Source organism: Artemia franciscana, chromosome 17 (genome assembly GCF_032884065.1).
Source record: "Artemia franciscana chromosome 17, ASM3288406v1, whole genome shotgun sequence".
In the NCBI taxonomy this organism is placed as follows: domain Eukaryota; kingdom Metazoa; phylum Arthropoda; class Branchiopoda; order Anostraca; family Artemiidae; genus Artemia; species Artemia franciscana.
Genome location: NC_088879.1, coordinates 21326780 through 21352004, shown reverse-complemented (window position 1 = coordinate 21352004; position 25225 = coordinate 21326780). Strand labels below are relative to the sequence as shown.

General features: G+C 37.6%; 2 protein-coding genes across 3 annotated transcripts in view; both read right to left on the bottom strand.

The window, feature by feature from the left end:
• LOC136037995 (UDP-N-acetylglucosamine transporter-like) overlaps positions 1 to 25225 on the bottom strand; it is a 446903-nt gene that overhangs the window by 167158 nt on the left and 254520 nt on the right. The gene's annotated exons all lie outside the window — the stretch shown is intronic.
• LOC136037993 (cuticlin-4-like) overlaps positions 1 to 25225 on the bottom strand; it is an 85175-nt gene that overhangs the window by 41877 nt on the left and 18073 nt on the right. Inside the window, exons 3-5 of the mRNA XM_065720897.1 lie at positions 11835 to 11988; positions 6471 to 6685; positions 4482 to 4624 (exon numbers count right to left, since the gene is read on the bottom strand). Of these exons, the coding sequence (XP_065576969.1) occupies positions 4482 to 4624; positions 6471 to 6685; positions 11835 to 11988 (512 nt within the window). The remainder of the gene's footprint in view (positions 1 to 4481; positions 4625 to 6470; positions 6686 to 11834; positions 11989 to 25225) is intronic.

Genomic DNA, 25225 nt, shown 5'->3' with positions numbered 1-25225 from the left:
CTCTAAACCTGATTTTAGTTTGGTGTAAAATATCCCACTTCCTATTGAAACGTATATAAAGCTTCTATTTTAGATGAGATATTTGCTTAATTTTGGGCCCAAGAGTCCAGAGGCAGGTCAGTCTCTATCCCTAAGGTAACTCCCTGTCCCTGCCCTTAAAGAATCCTTGTATGAATCTGATTTTAGTATGGTGTAACATATCCCACTTCCTAGTGAAATGTATATAAAGCTTCTATTTTAGATAAGATATTTGCGTAATTTTGGGCCCATGATTCCACGGTAAGGTCACTCCCTACCCATAAGGTCGTTCCCTGTCCCTGCCCCTAAAGAATCCTTCTATGAATCTGATTTTAGTATGGTGTAACATATCCTACTTTAAATTGAAATGTATATAAAGCTTCTATTTTAGATTAGATATTGCGTAATTTTGGGCTCATGAGTCTAGGGGCTGCACAGATCAGGTCACTCCAAAATATCTTTTGAAACTCTGAACCGGATTAAATTGAAAGGTATCCTGCAATTTTGATCCGATCCCATGTGAAGCTGAGTTAACAACCATAAAAAAATATAAAAACAAGATTATCTTGTTTTATGTGTATATATATATTTATCTTGGGGTAGCATTTATAGCTATTACAGAGTAATGAGACATATATTATTGGGGATTTATTTCTAATTTTTAATTTAATGTTAGTTTATTTTAAATTTACCCACATGTCTTAAAATCTAGCAAAGAATTGCTGAATTCCTCATTATCAATATCTCAAGTGGAATAGACAAATATGAAACAGGCGTGAAAATATAGAGGAATTACCAGCTGACCCATTTTATCTATATTGGCTAGTTTATTGTTAAATTCCATCACAACAGCGATTTGGATCTTTGGGGAATTTTCATCTGCTGTGTGGCTTTTACTGATAGAGAATGAGATTTACTTGGTGAGAGAGTGAAAAAGATTCATACATTCGTATTCTCAAATAGTATATGAGGTGTCTTCTAGCTAATGTTCAACGCGGCACGAAAGAGTGCAACATTGCTTATTCCACACAATTGTTGGGTGGAAATTCAGCATTATCCATATCCAACATATTCACCAATTCACCATATCCAAGCCTAAAATATTGGGAATTCACCAAGCTATGGCAAAACTACATCCTAAACCTAGACAATCAGTATGACTTACTTGACTTGACTTAATGCTCCTACCGAAATGCTTCCAGCGTCGAGAGTGATGCTACATGGTGCCTCCATTTGGACCGGTCTCTTGCAAGGATGTGGACATCCTCCTGAATATTTGGCATGACTAAGAAGGCACCTGTCGTGTCCTTCCATCTGGTTGGGGGACGACCTCTTGGGCGTTTCCCGCCGTGCAGCATGGGATCACAGTCAAAAATCGTTCGTGCGGGAGTGTCGAGGGGCATGCGAAGGAGATGTCCGTACCAGTGTAGTGTTCGTTGGGCGAGTTGGACTGAGAAGGGCGTTTGACCAGTTAACGCCAGGAGGTTCTCGTTGCTAACAAAATCGTGCCAGCGTAGTCCTTCAATGCGGCGAAGGTGTTTTGTTTGAGCTATACTTACGGTGCTAAGCACAGACCGAGTGGCTGGCCAAGTTTCTGCTCCGTAAAGAAGCAGGGATCCCACCGAAGCATTGTATATGTGCATCTTGGTCCTACGGCTGATAGAAGGTTTCCTCCAAAGGGTGCTTAGTCTTCCCACTACTGCTGAGGCTTTGGCGATTCGGTGCATTAGATCTTTAAGGATTGATCCGTCATTTGAGAGGATAGAGTCAAGGTATGTAAATTCCTCAACAATCTCAGCTGGTTTGTCACCGACCATTAGGACTGGCAAGGGACGCGGCGAATTACGGGGTTCAACAAACATCACTTTTGTCTTCTGCCAATTAATCGACAGCCCTATCTTTAAGGCTTCATCAGCAAGAATTTGTAGGGCTTCTGTGAGATTCGACGGTGAATCGGAGACAAGAGCAAGGTCATCGGCATAGTCAGCGTCTGAAAGTACTCTATCACCGTAATGCAACCCAAACTGGAGGCGGTTTATGGTCCGAGCCATAATGTAGTCCATGACACAATTAAATAGTTCTGGGGCAGCAGCACAACCCTGACGGACTCCAGTATTGATTTCAAAAGATGAGCTGCGTCTGCCATTGACTTGCACGCAGCTCTCAGTCCCTTTGTGGAGCCGCTCGAAAAGGTTGCAGTACTTCGCTGGTAGTCCCGTTGTTTTCAATATGAGCCAGAGTGATTGCCGGTCGACAGAATCGAAAGCAGCCTTGAAATCTAAAAAGGCAACATATGCTTTTTGTTGAAATTCTCGAGTCTTTTCTATCAGCTGCCGCATTGTGAATATTTGGTCCACGGTGGACCCTCCTGACATAAAGCCAGCCTGCTGGATTCTTCGTTGGCTTCTGAGGAAAGTGGTACAGCGGTCCAGGAGGGTCATAACGAAGAGCTTCCCGGGCACAGAGAGGAGTGTGATTCCACGATAATTAGAGTGTGATCACGAGATCGTGTATGTTGCACAGCTGAAGGAGCCTTAGCCCATTGTCATTCAAGCAGTTGGGTGTTACAGGTCCTAGAACACTGTTCCAAACCGTCACCGTCTGTATCTCTGACAGTGCCGTTGAAGTCGCCAAGAAGGGTTAAAACATCAAGAGGGGATACTTTTGCTAGGATGCTAGACAGCTGGGCGTAAAAACGATCTTTCACCTCATCTGAGGCTTGGTTTATTGGGGCGTAGCAGACAATGATGGTCCATTTTCCATGTTTGTGCTGGATTTGCGCTGTTAGTATCCTGTCTGAAATTTGCTCGTAAGAAAGGAGGCACCTCCTGGTCCGAGAGTCAAGCACAAGTGCGACTCCATTAGTTTTGGTTCTCTGGTCACCCGACCAGATTAGGTGATAGCCTTCACCGATGTCTTTAGAGTCATTTCCTATAAGGCGAGCTTCAGTTACGCCTGCTACAGTCACGCCAAAACGCTTGAGTTCTAGCGCAAGCATTGACTTTGCTCCAGGGAAGTTAAGGGTCAGAACATTCCAGGTGGCCAGGCGAAGACCACCTTGGTCAATAAAGTTCAAATGACAGTCAAATTTCGGTCCGGGGACATGCTGAAGTCTTGAAGGGTAAAAAGAAGATCGATCATCCGAGGCAATAACATCACTAATCGTTGCAATTAGGTTCGGGTGGAGGGTCGCAAGCCCCACCGACCCTAGGCCTGGGACCTGATTAGCTAGAGTCTAACTATTGAGTGTCCCTGGGGTGGGCTCCACCCACCTTGTGAGGTCAAGGCCACCCTTTACGAGGAGCGTTTAATTAGGGGATTCCCCCGTATCCAGTGGCACGTGGTCAGCAGACCAAGGTCTGCTTCATTCCGGACGAGCTCCACCCACCACCGCTATGGCAAAACTACATCCTAAACCTAGACAATCAGTATGGCAAAAAGAAAAAATGTCATAATCAGCCAGCAAAAGAACCTAGATTCTTTTGAACCCTGATTATTTTATTAGAAAATTGAAATAAACAAAAGAAGAAAATACATTTGAAGTGAAATGTCCACACTGAACAAAAAATTGTGGACCAAAGTAACTCCAACCGTGGCAAGAGTTTCGGACAAGAGAGTATTAGACATAGTAAGGTGAGGTTCAATAAAGTCAAATTCGAATTAGAATAAATGTTCAGTGACTTTCTTTTTTAATAAAAAAAAGCGTCTATTTTTTAACACCCCTCGCATGTTCCATTTATTCATTTGATATTACCTTTACCATTGTACCATCCTTTGTCTACCTTTTAAATTGCAATTGGTTTTGGGCTTACTGGGAGAGATGGAAGTTAAAGACGAGGATGAATCTGACGATCGTTAATGAGTTAACAAGTGATCTGACGAGTTAATGACGAGGACAAATCCGAATATATTGTTGTCCTATCAACCCTGCGCTCAGCAGGAAGCCCTGCAAGGCCAATTTTGGCACTGTAACAGATACTGATCGGTAGCACTAAACTTAATGAATTTCACATATTTGGAATCAGAATAAAAAGCCAATTCTTTTGGTGTCCCTCCTGTTATCAATATTCCGTATTTTAAAGTTTCGTTCACTATTGGGCTGAGATGCTCCTCGCTTACAGTTCGTTGCCACGAACTGTTTGTTGGCTGAGATTAGAGGCTTTACTGAGCAAATGAGATTCACATCAGTAGTGGAAACCAAACCAAACAAGACCATTTTGGCTTCGCAATAAAGATCTGCTTTTGACAAACTTTCACAATAAGCATTTCCATGACTATAATACATGGTTTTTCCACCACAACTGCCCTCATGGTTGAATTGGAGTAGACAGAATCTGAGGCAGTTTATAGATAAACAGTAAATAAACTCGGTATTAGCAGGGAAAGGGGAGTAATTGTTTCTTAAAAACGAATACCTACCATCAATAAGGTATTATTTATAAATAAATAATTCTCAGCATTACCTTAAATTGAATCTAAAGTCCGATAAAACATTTCTGTCTCGGGTTTGGTAGCGACACCGTATTTGGTAATCTCGTCCTTGATTTGTTACAATCTTCTTGTGTGGTTGAATTACTATTATATTATGATATTCAATACCATCTTCCTATTAAAAAAAAGAAAGGTTTGTTTAATATTATCGACATAAAAAAAGATGGAAAAATAATAAAAAACAAGTAGGGTAAAAAATTTCCAGAAATTAACTGCTATTCTAATTTTCTAGCAAACTTTTAATCTTTTTATTTGTTTTTCTTAATAGCAAGCTTAAGGGCAACTTCATTTTTTAATGATGTGCTGCTAGTCCTGGTAATAAGATAATTAGTTAACTTGGATGGAAGCTGCTGGACTAGGATGCCATGTCGCCTCAGTCTTCTTAAGCAATGTGAAGTATGTTGACGACCTGGTTAGATCGGCTACTTGCCCTACTACTCTTGATATTTGCTTGAGATTATTTGAAAAAACAGTGTTACTTGAGATTTGCGAGAATTTTGCTCCTGATTCATAATATTTCGCACGATTCGTCTGAGACTGAATATATATATTTCCGCCATCTATACTCTTTGACACCACTGATTCAGCCTGTTATACTATGCGGAAAAATCAGATATTTGTGATAAAGTTCACTTACCTATGGTTCATCTTTAATTAGCATTTGCCTAGCGATGCTCAAATTCGCAATTCTTCGAGGCCAGTGTACCCCAGAGTTTTGTAGTAGTTCTTCTTTTCGCACTGTAGTAGAAAAAGATGCTTCTTTTTCGCACTTACACTAATATTTTCAAGGTGTCTTTTGTTTGTTGTCACGCCATTCATGGTTTACTTGAAATCAAAGTGGCGTACAATGATTCCGAACGTTTTCTATATGAACTGCCTCGTTGTGTTAATGCTACTGAGCTAGAGACATTATATGCTCCTCTTCTAAGCCTTTCATCTCCAATATGACAAAAGATGTACACTACGGCTAGTCTTTCGGCTTGGCTATTTTTTTGCATTCAGGTGGTTCTTGGTTTTTTTGTTGTCATTCCTTTCGTGTTATAGTCCAATCCACCCAAAATCTATTGATTATATGGATTTTCATCACTTATACACATATCAAGTTTTTGTCTTCCTTATGACTTGGATTTTCATCACTTATACACATATCAAGTTTTTGTCTTCCTTATGACTTTACCAACACCCTCACCCTTCCTTCTCAAGTACTGTTTTCACTACTCTTTATTCAACATCGCATTTGATCCCTTACCAAATAGTCATCAAAACTTCTCTCCTATCCGATACGTATTTTAGGTGCCGTGACGATGCACAAAGCAATGTGGGGATGCATGTTTCTTCTCGCAGACTGAGCAATGTTCAATCTAAAAATCGTGCAGTTCGAAAATTTATTTCAAAGAAAGACGCTCGGCTGATCTTTAGAGCCTTAGCCAATTACTTAAAACTGCACAAAGCCTTACACAAAGCTAATATTTGGTGATAATGTGATATTAATAGCTAGAAATTTAGAGCTAATATTGCAGCAAAGAAATCGAAAACAAACCAAGTGCATATTTCACAAACAGTATTTGAAGCCATCTCAAGTATTATTTAGGGATCCAAAATTATGTTCAATCCAAAAATTGTCATCTTATTGAAAGTCAGAGTTTTCCCAGAAATGTCAATATGTCTGAAGGCCCAAAGTGAGGCCCTTGGGTCCAAACAACGTCTTTTCTAAATGCAACTTCCCTTATAATAGGCATGCAGTACCTTTTTTCTAATCAAAGCAGAAAGAGTTGTTAAATTTCGCAGCATGAAAATTCTGTGACAATTAATTTAGTTTCACTCTTTTAAAAAGAGTTTTTCACTGTCTTTATTTTAGTTTTAAAATCTAAAATCACATTCGATAAAAAACGGAGAAAAAAGAAACTTTGTTGTATTGGCTCAACAAGACAAATTTATTTCAAATATACTAACTTACTTACCACATCGACAAACATTGTATTGCAACTTCTTAAAGGCAGTCTGTAAACCAACGGCTCTGGTGTTAGTTCATCGAAATCAGCAAGACAAGAGGAATGCTGAGTGAGTCCTTTTGGGTAAACCATGCCATGAAAGGGACCATTCGTTATGAGCCGAACAATCATTTCATTTGCAGTACAGTCAACTTTCAAGTCCTGAATTGTGCTATCAGATGATCCTAAAAAATAATTATTTACGTTTTTTTTAATTTGAGACTGATTATGTTATTAATGATCACAGTACATTTAAAGATAGTTTCATGAAAAAACAGATCTGCTGACTTACCCAAGTTTTCGTAGCTAAAAGTGAAAAAATACACGTCATCTGATAGATGCAAGTTATTTATCAAGCAAAATGAAAAAGAAAAGGCGAAAAATTATCCAGCTCTAAGGGCACTTAGCTTAGGTTTTCCAAAAATTGAGAAAAAAAAATGTTGACTGAAACTTGGGCCTGCTGAATTGAAACTAAATTTCATAACATTGGTTTTGGTGTTACTAATACAGGCCATACATCCTGTAAACGTGATTCTTGCCCCGGGACATACCTGTCAAATACTGCAGAGACTCATTTTATTCGGCAGTGCCATTACAACTGAGGTTGGAAGTGATATTATTGAAGCTGGAAGCGGAGTAGTCATTTATAGCGAAAAGTTTTTTTCATTTTTCCTTTTACTTAAGCCCTCAGTCGCTAGCTATATACGTAGAGCATTATGTAGTTTGTATATTTTTATGTTTGAACTTTATCAAACGGTTCACAAACTTTTTAATAGTTCTGGAATAATATAAATGTAAAGTAAGCTTTGAAAAGCAATAATGAATTGAATTACAATGAAATGAAAACCCCGCTTTTAAAGCTGTGGGTTGACGCAGGTTGAATACCCCCTGAATTATCAGGAGGCGCCTTTGTTATAAAAGAAAATGTATGTAAAAATATTATTTGAAAAAACACACTTTTGCTCACACAAAATGTAAAGATCGCCATCAAGACCTATTACTTTTAAAATTTAAATCGCGTTTTTTTAATCATTTGAAAATCGAAGAAGTATAAAATATTTAAACGAACAATAAATATGGTGATTTCTTTTTCTTTTAAGTTCCAGTTTTTAACTTGTTTTTATTTTACACTGAAGTTCGCATAACCAACCCAAATATATTAATAATCGCTGAAAGAATGCACCCTCTGAATGAATTCATTGCGGTACATGTGTAGTATATTTCATTACATAAAATAAATAACTGAACGTTAAATATTTGTAGATTTTGCTTAGACCCCTAGTCAGTTTTGTAACAGCAGGTGAATTTTTTGTTTATAAAATTTGAAATGACACTCAAATACATATTTAGGCTGATTATATTAATGCGGTACACAACATTTGTGTTATATTAAACAACTTTGAATAATGCATTTCCTTCTTCTATTTGCTTGATGACAACTTCTCTGTGGTGCTCAACAACCAGGGACTGCTTCTTTCTGCCAGATCATTGATCTCCCTGCGCTTTTATTGACCATCAGCATCCACTTGGCTTTTTAAAATGTCACTGCAGTATTCTACCAAGTAACGCAACACAAGTTATTCAACCTGTTTTTATCCCGAATTGTTTTTAGCCCATTTTTAAAACTGCGGCTATGACGGGCCATAGCCTTCGAAAATTGGTACAACCATGATGACTCGGGTCAATACCATCAAAAGATAGTTAATCGTTATATTTCAATTTTCTTTGCTGGTTTGGTTTCTAATTTTTCTTATTGTAATTTCCATGTTAGCCTATGCAGTATGTTCGTCAAAAAAAAAAAAAAAACTCCTTGTATTTCTAATAAATTCCTAGACACAAGCATACATGACTCTGAATAGTTGTACAATCTGTTTAACTCCTTTAAGTTTTTGCAGAAGAATATTCAGCTATTTAGTCAAAACAGCCCTGTATACTGCATATGTTTTCTTTGTCAGCTTGTTGAAGAGCAAGGTAGGGCCGGTGAAACTGAAGTCGTTTGGATACTAACCTAAGGGATAAAGGTTTGAGAGTTGCAATTACTTTTTGCATTTTTCTCTTTGATGGTTTCCGTCTTCAAGGAGATTTTGAATCAAGTTGTCCATTTTACTCGTTGTTTTTCTAAAAAAAAACCTTGAAAGAAACTTTCTTCTCTCAGCAATATCATAAATTAGTTTTTGTCAAGCTAAGCCCACATACTTCAAAAGTTCTGCAAATCTAATTCCTTTTGATTTCGGTACATACCCTTTGCATCAACCCTGTATTGTGTGCAGTAGTAAGAAAAGACAGGCTACACTATCGTCACGAAGGCCAAATTTTTCATACATCTCGAGTAATTTTTTCAGATATATGATCACCAATTCCTTTCAGGGGTTCCAAAAATCTTTACTGGCTTCTTTTTGAGGTTGTTTAACACCCTTCCATAAATCTATGCAATTCTTCTAAATTTCTACCAAATGTAGCCTCAAAGGTAATTTTTTTATATGTTTAATATTTATTAAAGTAAGTTTTCTTGCGCTCCTTACGTTAAAGTTTAAGCAGTACTATATTCAGGGGCAAATTTCCAGCATTTTTATTGGGGGAGGGACAAGAGTGGTCCATATCCGGATAGTCAAGGGGCAAGGGATGTATGGTTATTTTTATCTCCACGTTACTTGGGGAGCAACTGCTCCACCTTGCCTCCCTCCCAAACGACACCCCTGACTAAACTGGATATAATATACATCCTGAAATATTTGTTGGCGCTTTTCCTATGAATTTGTGTGCTTTCGAATCGGTTTCAGTTCATTTTTATGTTAACCATGAACTAAACCTTGGTATAAGGTGCAAAGATTTGAGGGGGCAGGAGCTCCTAGGGTTTAGAGTAATTTCTGTGTGTTTGAAGCTTAATATTCCCCTTTACTTTCATTTGCAGTTCCTTTTATTCTTTTCTTTTTTTTTGTACTTACCATTAAGAACATTGTTGTCATTGCAGGCGACTTTTCGGTTTTTTGCCTTACTTTTGTTTTTCCATTCATCCTTGAATATAACAAAAGCTCTACAAGCCTTGCATGAATTTACCCAAAACTCCTTTTTTTTTAGCTGTTCCACTTATAAACGAGGAATTCGGTTAAAGATAGCGGAATAGTCACGTTATCCTCTATTAGCGTGAGAATAAGTTAAATAAAGAAATGTAGTACAAGAAATAATAATAGAACATAGGATATACAGCGATCTCTTAACAGTGAAGTTTAAAAATAAATACCCATTAAAAATAACTGTCAGGAATAAAAATAGAAGAAAATGTGCATGGATATAATTGATGAATTGACAATAATGTCTTATTAGCACATTTTGCAAGAAAACACACATTAGGGTAAAATTATTATAACTATTGACCATTGTCACTTTCAACGATTTTATAGAAACTATTAAAAAAGCAAAATTTTACACTACGAAATGAGAGCAGTGTTAAAACTAAACCTGAACAGATATTACTCTATATAGAAATGGCATACCATATTTTCCCTCATCCTTTGTTGTTGCTAAAGTGTAGGGTGTTCATCTACAAGAATATCTCCAGAGTCAATTTTCAGTACAATTTTCAACTCCAATTTTTCCTGTTTTTATTATTTCAGTAGAGTGCAAGTTAAACCAAAGTCTAAGCAGCGAGGGGACAATAAGGGAAGTAACCCCTCTCATATGTAGAGTAATCATCGTTTGTTTAAAGCTTGTGACTCTTTTTATTTATTTTCATTGAGAAATCATGTTTTTAAGTTAATTTCTGTCCCTTTTGAATTTGTTTATAGTAAATCGTAAACTGCACAATAATGTGCGCAAGAAGAAAGAAACACACCACCACATGCAGAGTGCCTAGCCGTGATGGACCAGAGTCAGGGTCATCTTAAAAAGGGAACACACCGGTGTTTCTATTTTGAACCATTAGACCCAGCGAAATGGTGCCGGGGCTAGGCTACTAGTCCAAAAAACTGTACCACTAGTCTTACGAAGTTTAGTTTTTTTTGGGGTGATTAAACATAGATTTTCTTAATTTTCTCCGACAGTTCTTTATATTATTCAATGGTGCTTTGCTTTCAGACAGAATGGAAGCGTAGATTTTTATAGATACATCAATTTTGGCTATACTTCTAGTCATTCAAAATTTGGAATAATCTGAATAAATTCACATAGGCATATGTAAGAAGAAGATGGAATGTTTAAAAGGAAGTGCTAGATTTAATTGCTCAAGAGGTGAGATTCATGTCAATGTGATTAAATTATTTCAAGATTTCAGCAGGTAACTATGTATTAAGGGTATATGATAAGACAGGTAATCCACTCCTTAATTTTGCTTACAGGACATTTATCAGAAAGAAAAAAAAATATACCGTTTGATCCACCATGGAACAATACTTCCAAATATAATAATGACTGTCGTCTGATTAGAAATTATATAAAAAATAGGATTGGAACTGAAAGTAAGGAGCGACATTAAAATAGCTGAAAGATTATAGCTGAAAGATTAAATAATTATGTCTTTAAGGATAAAATGACTCCCCATTGTCCGTGGGGAGAAGCCTAGAAGTTATGAAATTTGCCCATTGTTTACGTGTAGTATTTGTTATTGGGAAGTATACCTACAGTTTTCGGGGGGGGGGGTTATTTTGGGCTTGGGGTGGATTTCTATTGAGAGAATATTCCTTGGGGAGGGAAATTTACAGGGGATGAAGCTTCCAGAGAAAATTTTACACTGGGGGATTTAATAAAATTCCTATACGAAATTCTTGTTAATTGTTTTATATTATCTGTGTCAACTCGATTTTGCATGTGCAGATGTTCCGGGGGCTGTTTTCCGCAAGTCTTGATTTCTGACAAAAAAATTTCTACAGAAGGGGGTATATCCGGAGCTATCGAGAAACTGATTAGAGATTAAAGTTATTTCAAATCAAAGTATGCTAAGGATAATTATTCTGGCTAAACTGTCCGCAAGAAATTTTACTGGGAGGGGGGATTTTCAGAGAGGATAGAATTTTCTGGAATGAACTTGCCAGGGGGGTGTACTTTACATTGGATACAATTTTTAAGGAGGCGTTTCCCTTAAGAGGAGGGGTAAATTTCGTGGGGGTGAGTCAGATTTACCTGCATTATTTGAAAAACGAACAGAAGTTAGCAAGGTATTGAGGAGGGGACAACACTTCACATACGGAATAGTCTTTGTTCATTTTCAGTTTTACTATTGCTCCTTACTTTCAGTTAAAAAAGAACTTGTCTTTTCATTTAATAACTTCAAGAAACGTCACCATGCTCACTATAAAGCATATATACGATAAAAAGTGACCAAGTAAATTTAAGCCTTACCTATGTCGTTTTGGATTGCTACGGTGGCTATAGTTGTGGTTTCCACTCCATTCACTAGGATCCCTGGGTGTCGAGTTGTCGATCTGAATTCGTCTTCTTTTGGTGATCTTCTGATTTCATTTCCACCGGTTATGCTTATGAATAGCACAAACGTCTGAAAATAATGCCTTATTCAAAATTAAATACAATAAAAAAAAAAATAAAACAGCTTGCCTTCATGGATGCTAAAAATACCTGGCAAATTAAAAAATATGTAGTTAAGGTAAAAGGATTGATCAATAAAATGGAAATCTGAAAATGTTTCTAGAGGACCAGATTGAAAGCATAAAAAAATTGCATCTACAAACCAACATTTTTCATTCTTCGGAAAGGGGAGAAAAACCCTTTCGGGTGGTATTGGATGAAAAGTCCCCCTTCCGTGTATTAGTTTCATTATATAAAGTATTGAGCAATTATGCCTTATTTTTAATTAAGAATAAACAAACATGTAGCTACGCATCAACAGTATAAAAAGAGCCTTCTCAGGTGTCAAAAAGTTCATGGTAACGAACTGAATGTGAGAAGCGGCTGGGCTTAATAGTAACGGAAACTGTAAAAAAAAGTATTTTGATAACAACACGTTCATTATAAAAAGTAACCTTTTTAAGGATTAAATTTAAAAAAACAAGTTTTTCAACTGGAAGTGAGGAGCAGCATTAAACCTTAAAACGAACAGAAATTATTAAGTATGAGAGGGGGTTCGCCCCCCCCCCCATTCAATGCCTCGCTCCTCACGCTAAAGTTGAAATTTTGTTCCAATTCTTTAAGAATGATCCCTGAATCACAAAAGCCGTTTAATTAGAATAGATAGCTCTTTTGAAAGTACTAAAACACTTTAGCGTAAAGAGCAATGTATTGAATAGGAGGCGAAACCCCTCATATACGTTATAATTTCTGTTCGTTTTAAGTTTTAATGTTGGTCCTTACTCTCAGTTGAAAAAACCAGTTTTTTAAAATTTAATTTCTGATCGTTTTTTTAATAATGCTGGAAAATCCGGTACCCCCTTCATAGATATGTCCCTTCCAGCATGAAAACATCCATGGAAAGATCCTACCTCGTCAGCATAAAAATCTGATTCTTTTAATGTATCTGTTGGTGTATATATCTATTGGTATGTTCGCTCCTTACTTATAGTTCGTTATCACGAACTGTTTGATTCCAAATGTATAATTTTGATTAAGTTTAAAGTTGCCCATCAAAAGCTCTGAGCCTAAAAAAAATTAACCTAATTTCCAAAAAACGGGAAATACCACCAAAAGGGCTAGTGATCTTTACGAAAATTACGCAACCAAATTCAAGGCATTAGATAACCCTATTGAAGAGGTTTCAAGCTCCTATCTATAAAAATAGAAGATTTGCATTTTTTCTAGAAGGGAGATTACGGATAAGTGTGTGTTTTTTAGGGTCCTACAAAAGTGGGAAAAGGCTCAAAGACCAAAAATTAAAATTTGTAGGGCCCTTTTAATTACCCAAAGGGATTGTGCCACAGCAATGCGACGCATTCTCCCATTTCGTAGAAACAAAACTACAATTATGACCCAAAGAAAGCCAAGTTGCTATCAATAGAAAATTCTGAGATTGCCAATCAATTTAAATTTATTGAAAAACTATACTCTGGGCTTCCTAGTTTCAGAGGCAGTAATGCCACGCGGTGGCAAATTAGTTCCTAAAGAGTCATGTAGTCCATGCGAAATAAATAGTTAATATAAACATTTTTTTGGCCGAACGAAGAAACGTTGGTCCGATAGCCTGTCTGAGTTCTTGACGATAGCAAACATCAGACAGAGCGAAGAGCAAATACTCGCCATTGACTGAAGCGGATGGAGGAGGCAGGCGTCACTCTCTACGCCGAGCAGCGCCCGGCAGGAGACTTAAGTCAAAGTAAGATAAATTAATTTAACTAAATTGATTCACTTGATGTTCCATAAAATTATAAAAGGATCTACTGATATATAATTGTGCATCAGCTATTATAGATCTGGGACGGTAGGTCGTTATGTTGGTGGGTTAGAGGTGGTTGATGCCTTGCAAAGTACTCTTTTATCCTCGAATTTTCCAGATTTTCGTGAACCTTCAGATAAATATTGAAGAGCGCCTGGAGGTAGTGGAGGTAGAAATTAATTTCTAATATGCTTTCACTTGGACTAAGCTTGAATGTAGATGCTGCGGGTCAATCGCCGCACTCTGTTTTTCAAAAAAATGAATTCTTTAAAAGAAAACATTCATACACTTGCCAGCACAAAATGTTGAGAAGTGGGCGGGGGGAGGAGGGGTTTTGAGAAATGTCATGGAATTCTCCGGGAAGGAGGGTAATGGTTACCAGTAACATAGTTTTACCGACGATTAATTGGAAATTTGGTTTTTTATGTTGTTGTTTTTTTATATGTTTAACACTTTGCGGCTATGAACTGTAAGTAAACGGTAAGTACGGAGTAACTCCTGCTAATAGTAACCAAAACTCTTTAAAACAAGTTCTTTTAAAGCAACATATACACTATAAGAATTGGCTTTTACGGTGATCCCAATTTATAGAATTTATCAAGGTTAACGTTACCCACAAAAAGTTAAGAGACTTCACACATTTCACAAGAAAAGTCACGTTTTTAATGATGGGACATTGAAAACTCTACAGTGTAGTTCTTTTATACTCTGAACTTGATGGTGCAACTTTCAATAAGTTTCCTCGTGACTTTTTGGGGATATTTCCCCACTTTTTTGAAAATTAGGGAAATTTTCCCAGGCTTGTAACTTTTGATGGGTAACGCTAAACTTAATAAATTTTATATATTTGGATTCAGCATAAAAATCCAATTCTTTTAGTGTGTCTGTCTTTTAGAGTTTCGGTTACTGTTGGGCTGATTCACTCCACAAACTGTTTGAAACGGTGAAATTTACCACCCTTTTGGAGGAAGGATTATCGTGAATGTGTCTTAATTTGTCTGTGGTTTTTTAGCCCCAGAGGTAATTGTAACCACCCCATGGTCCTAGAATGTTCGATATATAATCACAGTCATAGCCTAGATCACCGAAAAAAAACTACTGAATTTGGGTTGACAGTTCAATACAGCCTATATATATATATATATTGATATTCAATCCTGAAAGTCATCATGATTTAGCATTTATTAAAGTTAAAAAAAGAGGAAACATGTTAAATATAGTTTGTTTTCAGTGAAGTGCAAACTATGTTCTGGTCTTTAGAAATTATGGGGCCCTACTCCTCTAGTTTCTGCCATTTTTTAGTTTGAGTCAGACTGAGTTTGTTATTTATTTTAATTTTTGTTCATTTTTGGTTTCACTTAAATACATGAAATTTATTTAAATAAAGCTGAAATATAGGAAGAGTAACTCCCTCCTTGGAAGTTATCACGTTGGTAGGCTCCAGGATGAGAATTTGACAGACTTTCCAGGAACAGTTGAATACTAAACTGGAGAGTTTAAAGTTTGACTATATAGATGATGGATGGAACAATTTCAGCAAAATAGTTCGTGAAGTTGCTGTTGATGTCTTAGGGAAGAAAGTTAGAAACGCAGCTATGAATATACTAGTAAAAATGCTTTGCGTTTTAAGGAGAGGAGAAGGGGGACAGGAATTGTTCATGTGATAGGCCATATGAAAATAAGAGGAATGTTAAAGAAAGTGGAGAACACTTTATAATATGAACTAAGGAGGCATGAAGCGGAGGCAATGGATAAAATTGCCGAAGATCTGGAAGATACTCTCAGATGGCAAAATAGTAAAATATTGTACTGGTATGTTAATAGATTGAGAGGGAATAGTTAATCTGGACCTATCTCAATTAAAAATGGGAAGGGTTGACAGTTAATGATAAAGATTGAATTTAAGAGAGGTGGGCAGAACATTTTGAGAATTCGCTAAACCGGGATTGAGCTACAGGAAAGAATATAGAAACGAATGATAAATTTTGTGAAACCTTGGAATTTAAGGGATATTTTTTTTTTTTTGTGAGGAAGAATTAGTGACAGTGCTAAAAAAATTAAAAAAAAAACAGAGCTAAGAGCTCAGATGGCACTTGTGACGAGGTCGGAAGAGCCAATAGCCAACAGCTCATATGGTATGAGCTTATTAGAAAAGAAATTGGACGTTCTATTGACCTTTTAAGTAACAAACTTTTTGAGAGTTCAAATCGACAAAAGAGTTTTTTTTTACCACTGCAAAGAGGCGTTTTATATCATTTTGTGGCATAAAATAACAATTTTAGCCCAAAGGGTGCTAAAAGCCACCGAGTGAAATAACTGAATAGATAGATAAAAAAGTTTATTTCAAAAGCCCATGGGCCATATACACACAACAATATTAATAAATAACAAACAAGCAAGGAAATTAAACAACAGTGCAAATTACAAACATGCGCAAAAACAGAATACAACGCGAAAATACCTAATCTAACAACAAAAGAAATTAATCATATAAAATTGTCTTCTTACTAAGGATTTATCTATATACACTCCCACTCGAAATATTGTGGTTGTGTTATTATTTTGCAGATTACCAGGAAGCATCAAATTAATCCCATGCAGATAATTTTCCCGTAAATCAAAGAGTACCGGGCATTTCTGGAGAAAATGATCCAAGTCTTCATCCTCATCTTTACAAAGCGGACAAACATACCGCCTATCAGGACCAACTACCATTTTTTTTTTGTCGGACATTTTTTGCCTGTTCTGGATTGGAAGACAATTCGCCCTAAGCTGAATCCAACGACGTAGAATCATAGCCGTTAAATTAAATTTAAAATAAACCTCCTCACCAAAACTAGGTTTTGCCTGATTATAATGTTATAGAGTTATAGAATCTAAAACCAGCCCTTGCCAATGCTGAATTTCCTGACTCTGTAATATAAATCGTACCTGGCTTTCTAAATTTGTTTGTATATCACAAGAACAAAGACCATTATTCCATAAGAAAGGCATTCCTACTTTTTCTATTAACTGAATATGCTAACTGATTTAAAATTATCGAAAAATATGCATTGAGCTTTCCAGTTTCAGAGACAGTAATTCTGCGACGTGGCGCACTCACTCCTAAAGATGCACGTAGTGCATACAAAATAAATGGCTAATACACACATATATTTTAAAGCTTCATTAAAATAATTTTCTTGATTTGTCTGTGAGAATTTTCCCATGAGGGAGGTATTTTAGCAGAAGCAATTTTCTGTGGGGTAATTTTCTGCGTGAGGAGCTTTCCCTGGCTGAAGTTTTCCAGGGATAATTTTTCACAGAGGAGGGGAGAAGAATTTTCGGCATGATTTGAAGAACGATCAGCACTTTTTGAAATGAAGACAAGGAGAATTTTCTGGGAGGAATTTTCAGCGAGGCGGGTATTGTCCGGGGGAATTATCAATGACAATTTTACGCGGGAGAGATTCTCTATAGGGTACATTCCAATGGAGGTTATTTTTTGGAGGGTAGGGTAAGATAATACCAGGGGAAATTCTCCAAGGAAGGAATAACAGATTTCTCGAAATGATTTGAAATATATTCAGAAAATAAATAAAAAACAGATTTATCAAAAGAAGTTAGGAGCAACACTAAAACTTAAAGCGAGCAGGAATTTTTCCGTATCTGAGGTGGCCTATCCGTCCTCGATCCTTCGCTTTTTACGCTAATCTTTAACTTTTTTCCGAACTCTATAAGAACGAGTCGTGAAAAACAAGGGTCGTTTATTAGAAATGAGAGGCTTTTCAAAAGCACTAAATTTTTTTAGTATAACGAGTGAGGGATTGCAGGGCATTCTCCCTCATATACAGAATTGTTCATTCTAAGTTTAAATGCTGCCGCTAACTTTCAGTTGAAAAAATAAGTTTTTCTATTTTATTGTCAAACAGTTCAGGCTAACGAAATGTAAGTAAGGAGCGGTGCGGCTTAAAAGTGACCGAAACTAAAAGTAACGATGTATCTATATCAAAAGATAGATAAAAAAAAAACCAGCTTGTTATGCTGATTCCAAACGTAGAATATTCATTAACCCTTTGATGCCTGAAGGTTCCCTCAGGGACCATGAACTTTTTAATTTATTTTGATCCTGACCGTTTGACCTATTAACGTCAATCTGTTTGCCATTGTCTCAATCTGATCTACCTAGACAGGTTTGTATTTTTCTTAGTCCGTAATCTGTCACCCTTGTATGAGGTAATGAAGTTTGAACCTGTGCCCTCTAGCCTTGCTTGTTTTTCCTGAAAGGTGAGAATACTTTTTTGTGAATAACTTTATTGTTTATTGTGCTAGAGTTTTCATTCCAAAAGTTTTAGAAAGAGGACGTTTTGTTTGTTCAGATGAGCTATCATACACTCCTATAGCTGGAAAACCAGAGGATAGAAACGACCCCCAACGTCGTGGTTCCTCTGGGAACCATCCGGCGGTAGCGAGACCAGATGAGACGGTAAGCTGTATACAGTGTGACATGCCTAGATATCATGAAAACAGTTGCTTTACACCATTGGAATCAAATTTTGAGAGCTCGACCATGTCTCGACCATGTTCTGTGGCTTCAAGGAACCATCCGGCATGCATAGCTCCGAATTTTATCGCTCGGAAGAGCCATCTAGACAAGAACTGGTGGAGTTGCCGTCGTCAATAACAATGTAGGGGAGACCGGGGTTGACCCGGACGCGATTTTTTGAAACGGCATATCTTCTAAGCCATTGACTTTTCTCCAGTTCTGACTTCACCATAAAATGCGTATTCGTTAGGACTACCTTCGAGATTTTTTTCAGATTTTTCTACAAAAAGGAAAAAAAGATTTTTATTTTTTTGAAATGTCCGAAACAACCCCTACCCACGGGGTTGGATCGGACGGCCCCAGTATTGGTTCGGACACCATGCTAAACCATTAGTTTTCGACTTCTTTTTTTTCAAATGTGCATAAAAGTATAAAAAGTAAAAAACAGTACTTCAGCTATATAAAATGACAAAAAAGCTTTAAAATGACACACCATTCACCGGAGTTGGTACGAGCTGAGATTTTACTCAAAGACCGCTTAGTATACCACTAAAATATATTCCTAATGCGAACTACTGTACTTGCTTAGTAGAAATACTTATTTTCAAGCATTCATCCGTGTATTTTCTACCCTAAATACCAACCTTTTAGAGACGGGGTTGGTTCGGACAGATAAAAAATATGTCCGAACCAACCCCTAATCGCCGTGTCCGGCCCAACCCCATGTGTCCTCGTGCGACGTCAAAGTGATTTGAAAAAAAAAATCAAATAGATGGCGCTCAATAAACTGCTCTAGAATCTTTCTATGTGAGCTACTTTTCTCCTGAAAAAATGTCATTGCAAATCCAGCAGCCTGGTCCACTCTATTAAACTCCAAACAGAGACCCTTGAAAAAAATTCTTACCTTAAAAAACACTTTTTGCAAAATACAAACAAATGGCTGCGTGTATCTAGATCCAAACTGGCTTGATAATAGGGCAGTAGATGGTGCACCTTTCGTGATTTTTTGAGAATTTTTACTAAACCGCTAGGTGTCCATACTTGACTGTCCAGATCAACCCCGGTCTCCCCTACTAGACTGTTACCAAATATATTTTTTACAGTGCAGAAATGGACCAGCCTTCTCCGAGTACATCAAAAACTGTGGAAGATGAGTATTCGGCTGTCCAGCGAAGACTTCGAACACGCCCCGTGTCATTAGCACAGGCTCTGAATTTTATTCTTTGCCCGGAAGACAACTCCGACCTCGAAGATCTGTCTGATGAAGATGAGGACCCATCTGATCCTAGTTTTCTCCTTCCTGATCCTGATAATAACCCGCAGGAAGAAGAGATTGAAGAAGAAATAGAAAGCGGTCGAATTGAAGCTGACGACCACAACAGTGAGGATGACCATGAGGACGTCGAGATCGCCAGACAAAATGCCACGAGCTCAGGCACTGCTGCTTCGAAACCAAGCAAACGACGGGACCTTGCTTGGAGAAAAGTGGATTTCGTCCAGCCAGATGCTGCGTGGAAGGATCATGTTGTCGTCGACCAAGAAATGAGTGGCAAGACACCCCTGGGATTTGTCAGGCTGTTTTTTGACCAAGGCGTGGTCAACCATATACGTGACCAAACGAAAATTTACGCTCTTCAAAAAGATGCCAAAGAATTTGGAGTTTCATCTGCCGAGGTGGAATGCTTCTTAGGGATCCTTGCATTCACAGGAATAGTGAAAATGCCGTCATAACGCAGTTACTGGTCAAACGAAACGCGCTACCCTGTAATAGCTGATGCCATGTCGCGTGACAGATTCGAGCAGATCAAAAAGTATCTTCATTTCAACGACAATCTTACCCAGAAACCACGAGGAGACCCTGGGCACGACAAGATCCACAAAGTCGTCCTCTGATAGAGATGATCAGAGATAACTTTATGAAGATACCCCCAGAAGAACACCAGGCAGCAGACGAGCAAATTGTGCTGACAAAACAGAGGATTTTGTTGAAACAGTACAATCCCAAGAAACCACATAAGTGGGGTTATAAGTTCATCTCAAGGGCTGGGGAGAGTGGTTTCGTTTACGACTTTGAAATGTATACGTGTAAGGGGTCGGTTGATGTCAGTGACCTGGGAGTTGGAGATGATTTTGTCCTGCGGCTTGCAAGAGGAATACTCAAGCACAAAAATTACAAGCTATTCTTGGACAATTGGTTCTCGTCGTTAGACTTGGTACAAACACTAAGTGATCAGGGCATACTTACACTGGCCACAGTGAGGGCAAACAGGTTGAAAGGCTGTGCTTTGGAATCCGACATCAAATTGAAAGCCCCAGGAAGAGGCTCTTACGACTGGCGAGTGGAAACGCAGTCGAATGCCATTGTGGTGAAGTGGTATGACAATAAGCCAGTCCACTTGATTTCGACCTATGCTGCCCTAGACCCAGAAGATACGTGTAGGCGGTGGGATGGTAAACGAAAAGAGTATGCCGATGTCAAGCGACCATATTGTGTGAAGGAGTACAACCGCTTTATGGGTGGTGTATATCTTGCCGACATGTTGCTGGAGCTTTACAGGATCGACTTCAAGTCACGGAGCAAATGGTACATGAGGATCTTCTTCTTCTTGTTTGACCTCTCCGTTGTGAATGGCTGGCTCTTATACCGCAGGTGTCTTGCTACTGGGCAGAAACCAATGAACCTGCTACAGTTCAAGACAGATGTGGCACTTGCACTTCTATCTGGTGCATCTTTGGCAACACCAAAGAGAGGTAGACCTCTCAGCGACGCAGATACCAACTCTAAGAAAAAAAGAAATTATACTTGTCGCCCCCCAGATTCGACAAGACTCGATGGACAGGGGCACTTCCCGGCTTGGATAGAGAGCAAACAGAGATGCAGAGTATGTGTACAAGCTCATTCCAAAGTGAAATGCGTAAAATGTGAAGTGTCCTTGTGTTTCACACCCAACAGGAATTGTTTTCTGACTTACCACACTATGTAGCCGATCAGAGTGTTTTTGTGCCATGATTGCCGGATGGTTCCTGTGGGAACCATTTTTTTATTTCATCATCTTTATCAATACATTTTTTTTCTTGCCATTTCTGTCGTGGAATAGGTCATAACGAAGCCTGGAAACGGCCGAAATATTTTTCCCATTCTTTTTTCATAATTCAGGCATCAAAGGGTTAAATTTAGTGTAACCGTAAAAATCTACGACCTTGAGGAAATTGCCTGATTTTCAAAAAAAGAGGAAAGACTCCCTAAAAATTAATGATAAACGCATTATTAGATTCAGCGTATCAGAGAACCACGCTGTAGAAGTTTTAAGCTCCCATCTGCAGAAATGAGGAATTTTGTATTTTTGCCAGGATAAAGACCACGGATAGGCGATGTGTTTATCGTTGCTGTTTCTGTTTTTGTTTATTTTTCTCAGGGTGGATCCTATCGAACCAGTGATCTTAAAAGATCGGGAAAGGGCTCATTTAATTGAAAATTGGCCTTAGACCGGTTCAGTGCTCCTCGTGGAGCTTTTTATCGTTAGCCCCCCTCCCAACTTCACCGTCATCATTTTTGTTGACAAATGAATGCATGTGACAAAAATGCACTGAAACTATTTATTTATACTCACAACATAAGGTTCATCCATCCCAACTTTAGTTGGAAAGAAGAAAATGTTACAATCTACTACAAAATACTCTTTGAACAGTGTATACTTTGGTTTGGTCTGATGGGAATTTTCAGTGATAAAATACTAATGATGCTAAGGAACCAGGGGACTTTCGGGAACTAATCCGCTTGGAGTCTTTGAACCCGAATAACGAGAAAGGAAAGTTGTAGTGCCCTATACGAGTAACACAAATTATTGGAGGGCAACTAGCCGCCCCCCCTCCTAAGCCCCTTTTTTCCCAAAAGTTGTCCGATAAAAATCTCGAGATAGCAATTTTGTTCATCGCAGTTAAAAGGTCCATCAAATATGCCTTAAAGGATAACATGACCCCCACAGCCCCTGGCGAAAGGTCTATAAGTCATGAAATTGGCCCATTGTTTACGTATATTATTTGTCATTGGGAAATATTCAGACGTTTTCTTGGGTTGGAGTTGAATTTTCTACCAGAGGAGATCTTACACGGAAGAATTTTTCATGTGGAGGGTAGTTTCCAGAAGTTGGACTTTCTGGGGAAAATTTTACACTGGAAAATTTGCCAGAATTCCTATAGGAATTTTTTTTTTTTATTTGTGTTACTTTCTCTTTCCTGATTCAATTTTACATGTGGAGATGTTAAGGAGAATTGTTCGGGGAAAATTTTCCTTGTGCCGGAATTGTCTAGAAGATCTTTCTTTAGGGGGGGGGGGTATTTTCCACGAGAAAAATCTCCACAGAACGTTTTTTGCGGGATAAATTCTCTGAGGGGATTTTCCGCGAGAGCAACTTCCTACTAGGGTGGGGGGAGGAGAGATTTGAGGAAAAAATTTTCCACCGAGGGGAGGTTTCCGGTATGATTTGTCTTTTTCAAATGTCTTTTTCAAATGAAAGTGTGCTAAGAAAAAATTTTCAGCCGTAATCGTCCACAAAAACTTTCCGTTGGGAATTTTCTGGGAAATATTTTCCTGGTTGGGGGTATTTAAAAAAATTTTTTTAAAAAAAATTTCTATAGAGGGATTTTCCATGGAGGGGGAGCCAGATTTCCCAGCAATAATTAAAAACGTTCAGAAATTAGATTAAAATAGGGTTTTTCAACTGAAGAAAGGAACAACATCACAAAATAAAACAAACAGAATTTTTCAAGTAGATGAGGGGGGTCGCTCCCTCCTCAATACCACCCTCTTTACGCTTAAGTTTGTCTTTTGGTACCAATTCTTTAAGAACGACTCCTGAAATTCAAGGGTCATTTAATTAGAACAATAAGAAGCTTTTATTATTAAATACAAAAAACTTCAGATTGAAGAGGAAGGTAGTAAGGTGGGACGACCCCCTCATATACACAATAAATTTTGCTCGTTTTAAGTCTCGATGTTGCTCCTTACTTTCAGTTGAAAAAACTTTTTTTTATTTAATCAAACAGTTCGTGGTAACGAACTATAGTAAGGAGTGACCCGGCTCAATAGTAACCAAAACTCTAAAAATGAAATTTTGGTTCCAATAGCTACATCAAAAGAATCGCATTTTAATGATGATTTTAAATATATAAGTTTCATCAATTTTAGTCTTACCCATCAAAAGTTAAGAGCCTGAGAAAATTTGCTTTATTTAAGAAAATAGGGGGAAACGCCCTCTAAAAGTCATCAGATTCAGCGTATCAGAGAACCCTACTGTAGAAGTTTCAAGCTCCTATCTACAAAAATGTGGAATTTTGTATTTTTTGCCAGAAGAAAAATCACGCGTACGTGTTTATTTATTTTTTTTTTTTCCCCAGGGGACATCATATCGACCAAGTGGTCCTAGAATGTCACAAGAGGGCTCATTCTAACCGAAATGAAAAGTTCTAGTGCCCTTTTTAAGTGACTAAAGAAATTGGAGGGCATCTAAGCCCCCTCCCACGCTAATTTTTTTCCCAAAGTCAACGGATCAAAATATTGAGATAGCCATTTTGTTCAGCATAGTCGAAAACCATAATAACTATGTCTTCGGGGATAACTTACTCCCCCACAATCCCTGGGGGAGGGGCTGAAAGTTAAAAACTTTGACCAGTGTTTACATATAGTAATGGTTATTGGGAAGTGTACAGACGTTTTCAGGGGGATTTTATTTTGTTTGGGGGTGGGGCTGAGGAGAGGGGGCTATGTTGGAGGATCTTTCCTTGGAAGAATCTGTCATGGGGAAAGAAAAATTCCATGAAAAGGGCGCAGGATTTTCTAGCATTACTATAAGAAAACAATGAAAAATAAACATGAAAACTTTTTTTCAAATGAAAGGAAGGAGTAGCATTGAAACTTAAAACGAACAGAGATTATTATGCATATGAGGGGTTCTAATAATACTTTAGCATAAAGAGCGAGGTATTTAGGAGGAGATAAATACCTCGCTCTTTATGCTAAAGTATTTTTAGTAATTTTAACTATTTATTCTACGGCCTTTCTTATTCAGGGGTCATTCTTAAAGAATTGGGACAAAACTTACGATTTAGTGTAAAGAGCGAGGTATTGACGAGGGTACAAACTCCCTCGTATACACAATAAAAATACAAGGTTATGAAAGTTTGTTACGTAAGTTAATTCTTAAGTTACGCATATTTTTTACTAATAAAAAAGTTCGTTAAAAATTAAAAGTTCTAGTTGCCTTTTTAAGTAACCAAAAAATTGGAGGGCAACTAGGCCTCCTTCTCTACCCCTTATTTCTCAAAATCGTCTGGTCAAAACTAAGAGAAAGCCATTTAGCCAAAAATGAATCAATATTCAAATTTCATTTTAATACTTTATGTGCGGAGAGCCAAAACCAAATATGCATTAATTCAAAAACGTTCAGAAATTAAATAAAAAAAAACCAATTTTTTTAGCTGAAAGTAAGGAGCGACATTAAAACTTAAAACGAACAGAAATTACTCTGTATATGAAATGGGGTTTCCCCTCCGCAATCCCTCGCTCTTTACGCTAAAGTTTGACTCTTTGCCACAATTCTACTTTTTAAAACAATTAAAAGCTTTAGCGTAAAGAGCGAGGGATTGCGGAGGGGAAAACCCATTTCGTATATGGAGTAATTTCTGTTTGTTTTAAGTTTTAATGTCGCTCCTTACTTTCAGCTAAAAAAATTAGTTTTTTTTTATTTAATCAAACAGTTCGTGGTAACGAACTGTAGTAAGGAGCGACCCGGCTCAATAGTAACCAAAACTCTAAAAAATGGAATTTTGATACCAATAGCTACATCAAAAGAATCGCATTTTAATGTTGGTTTTAAATATATAAGT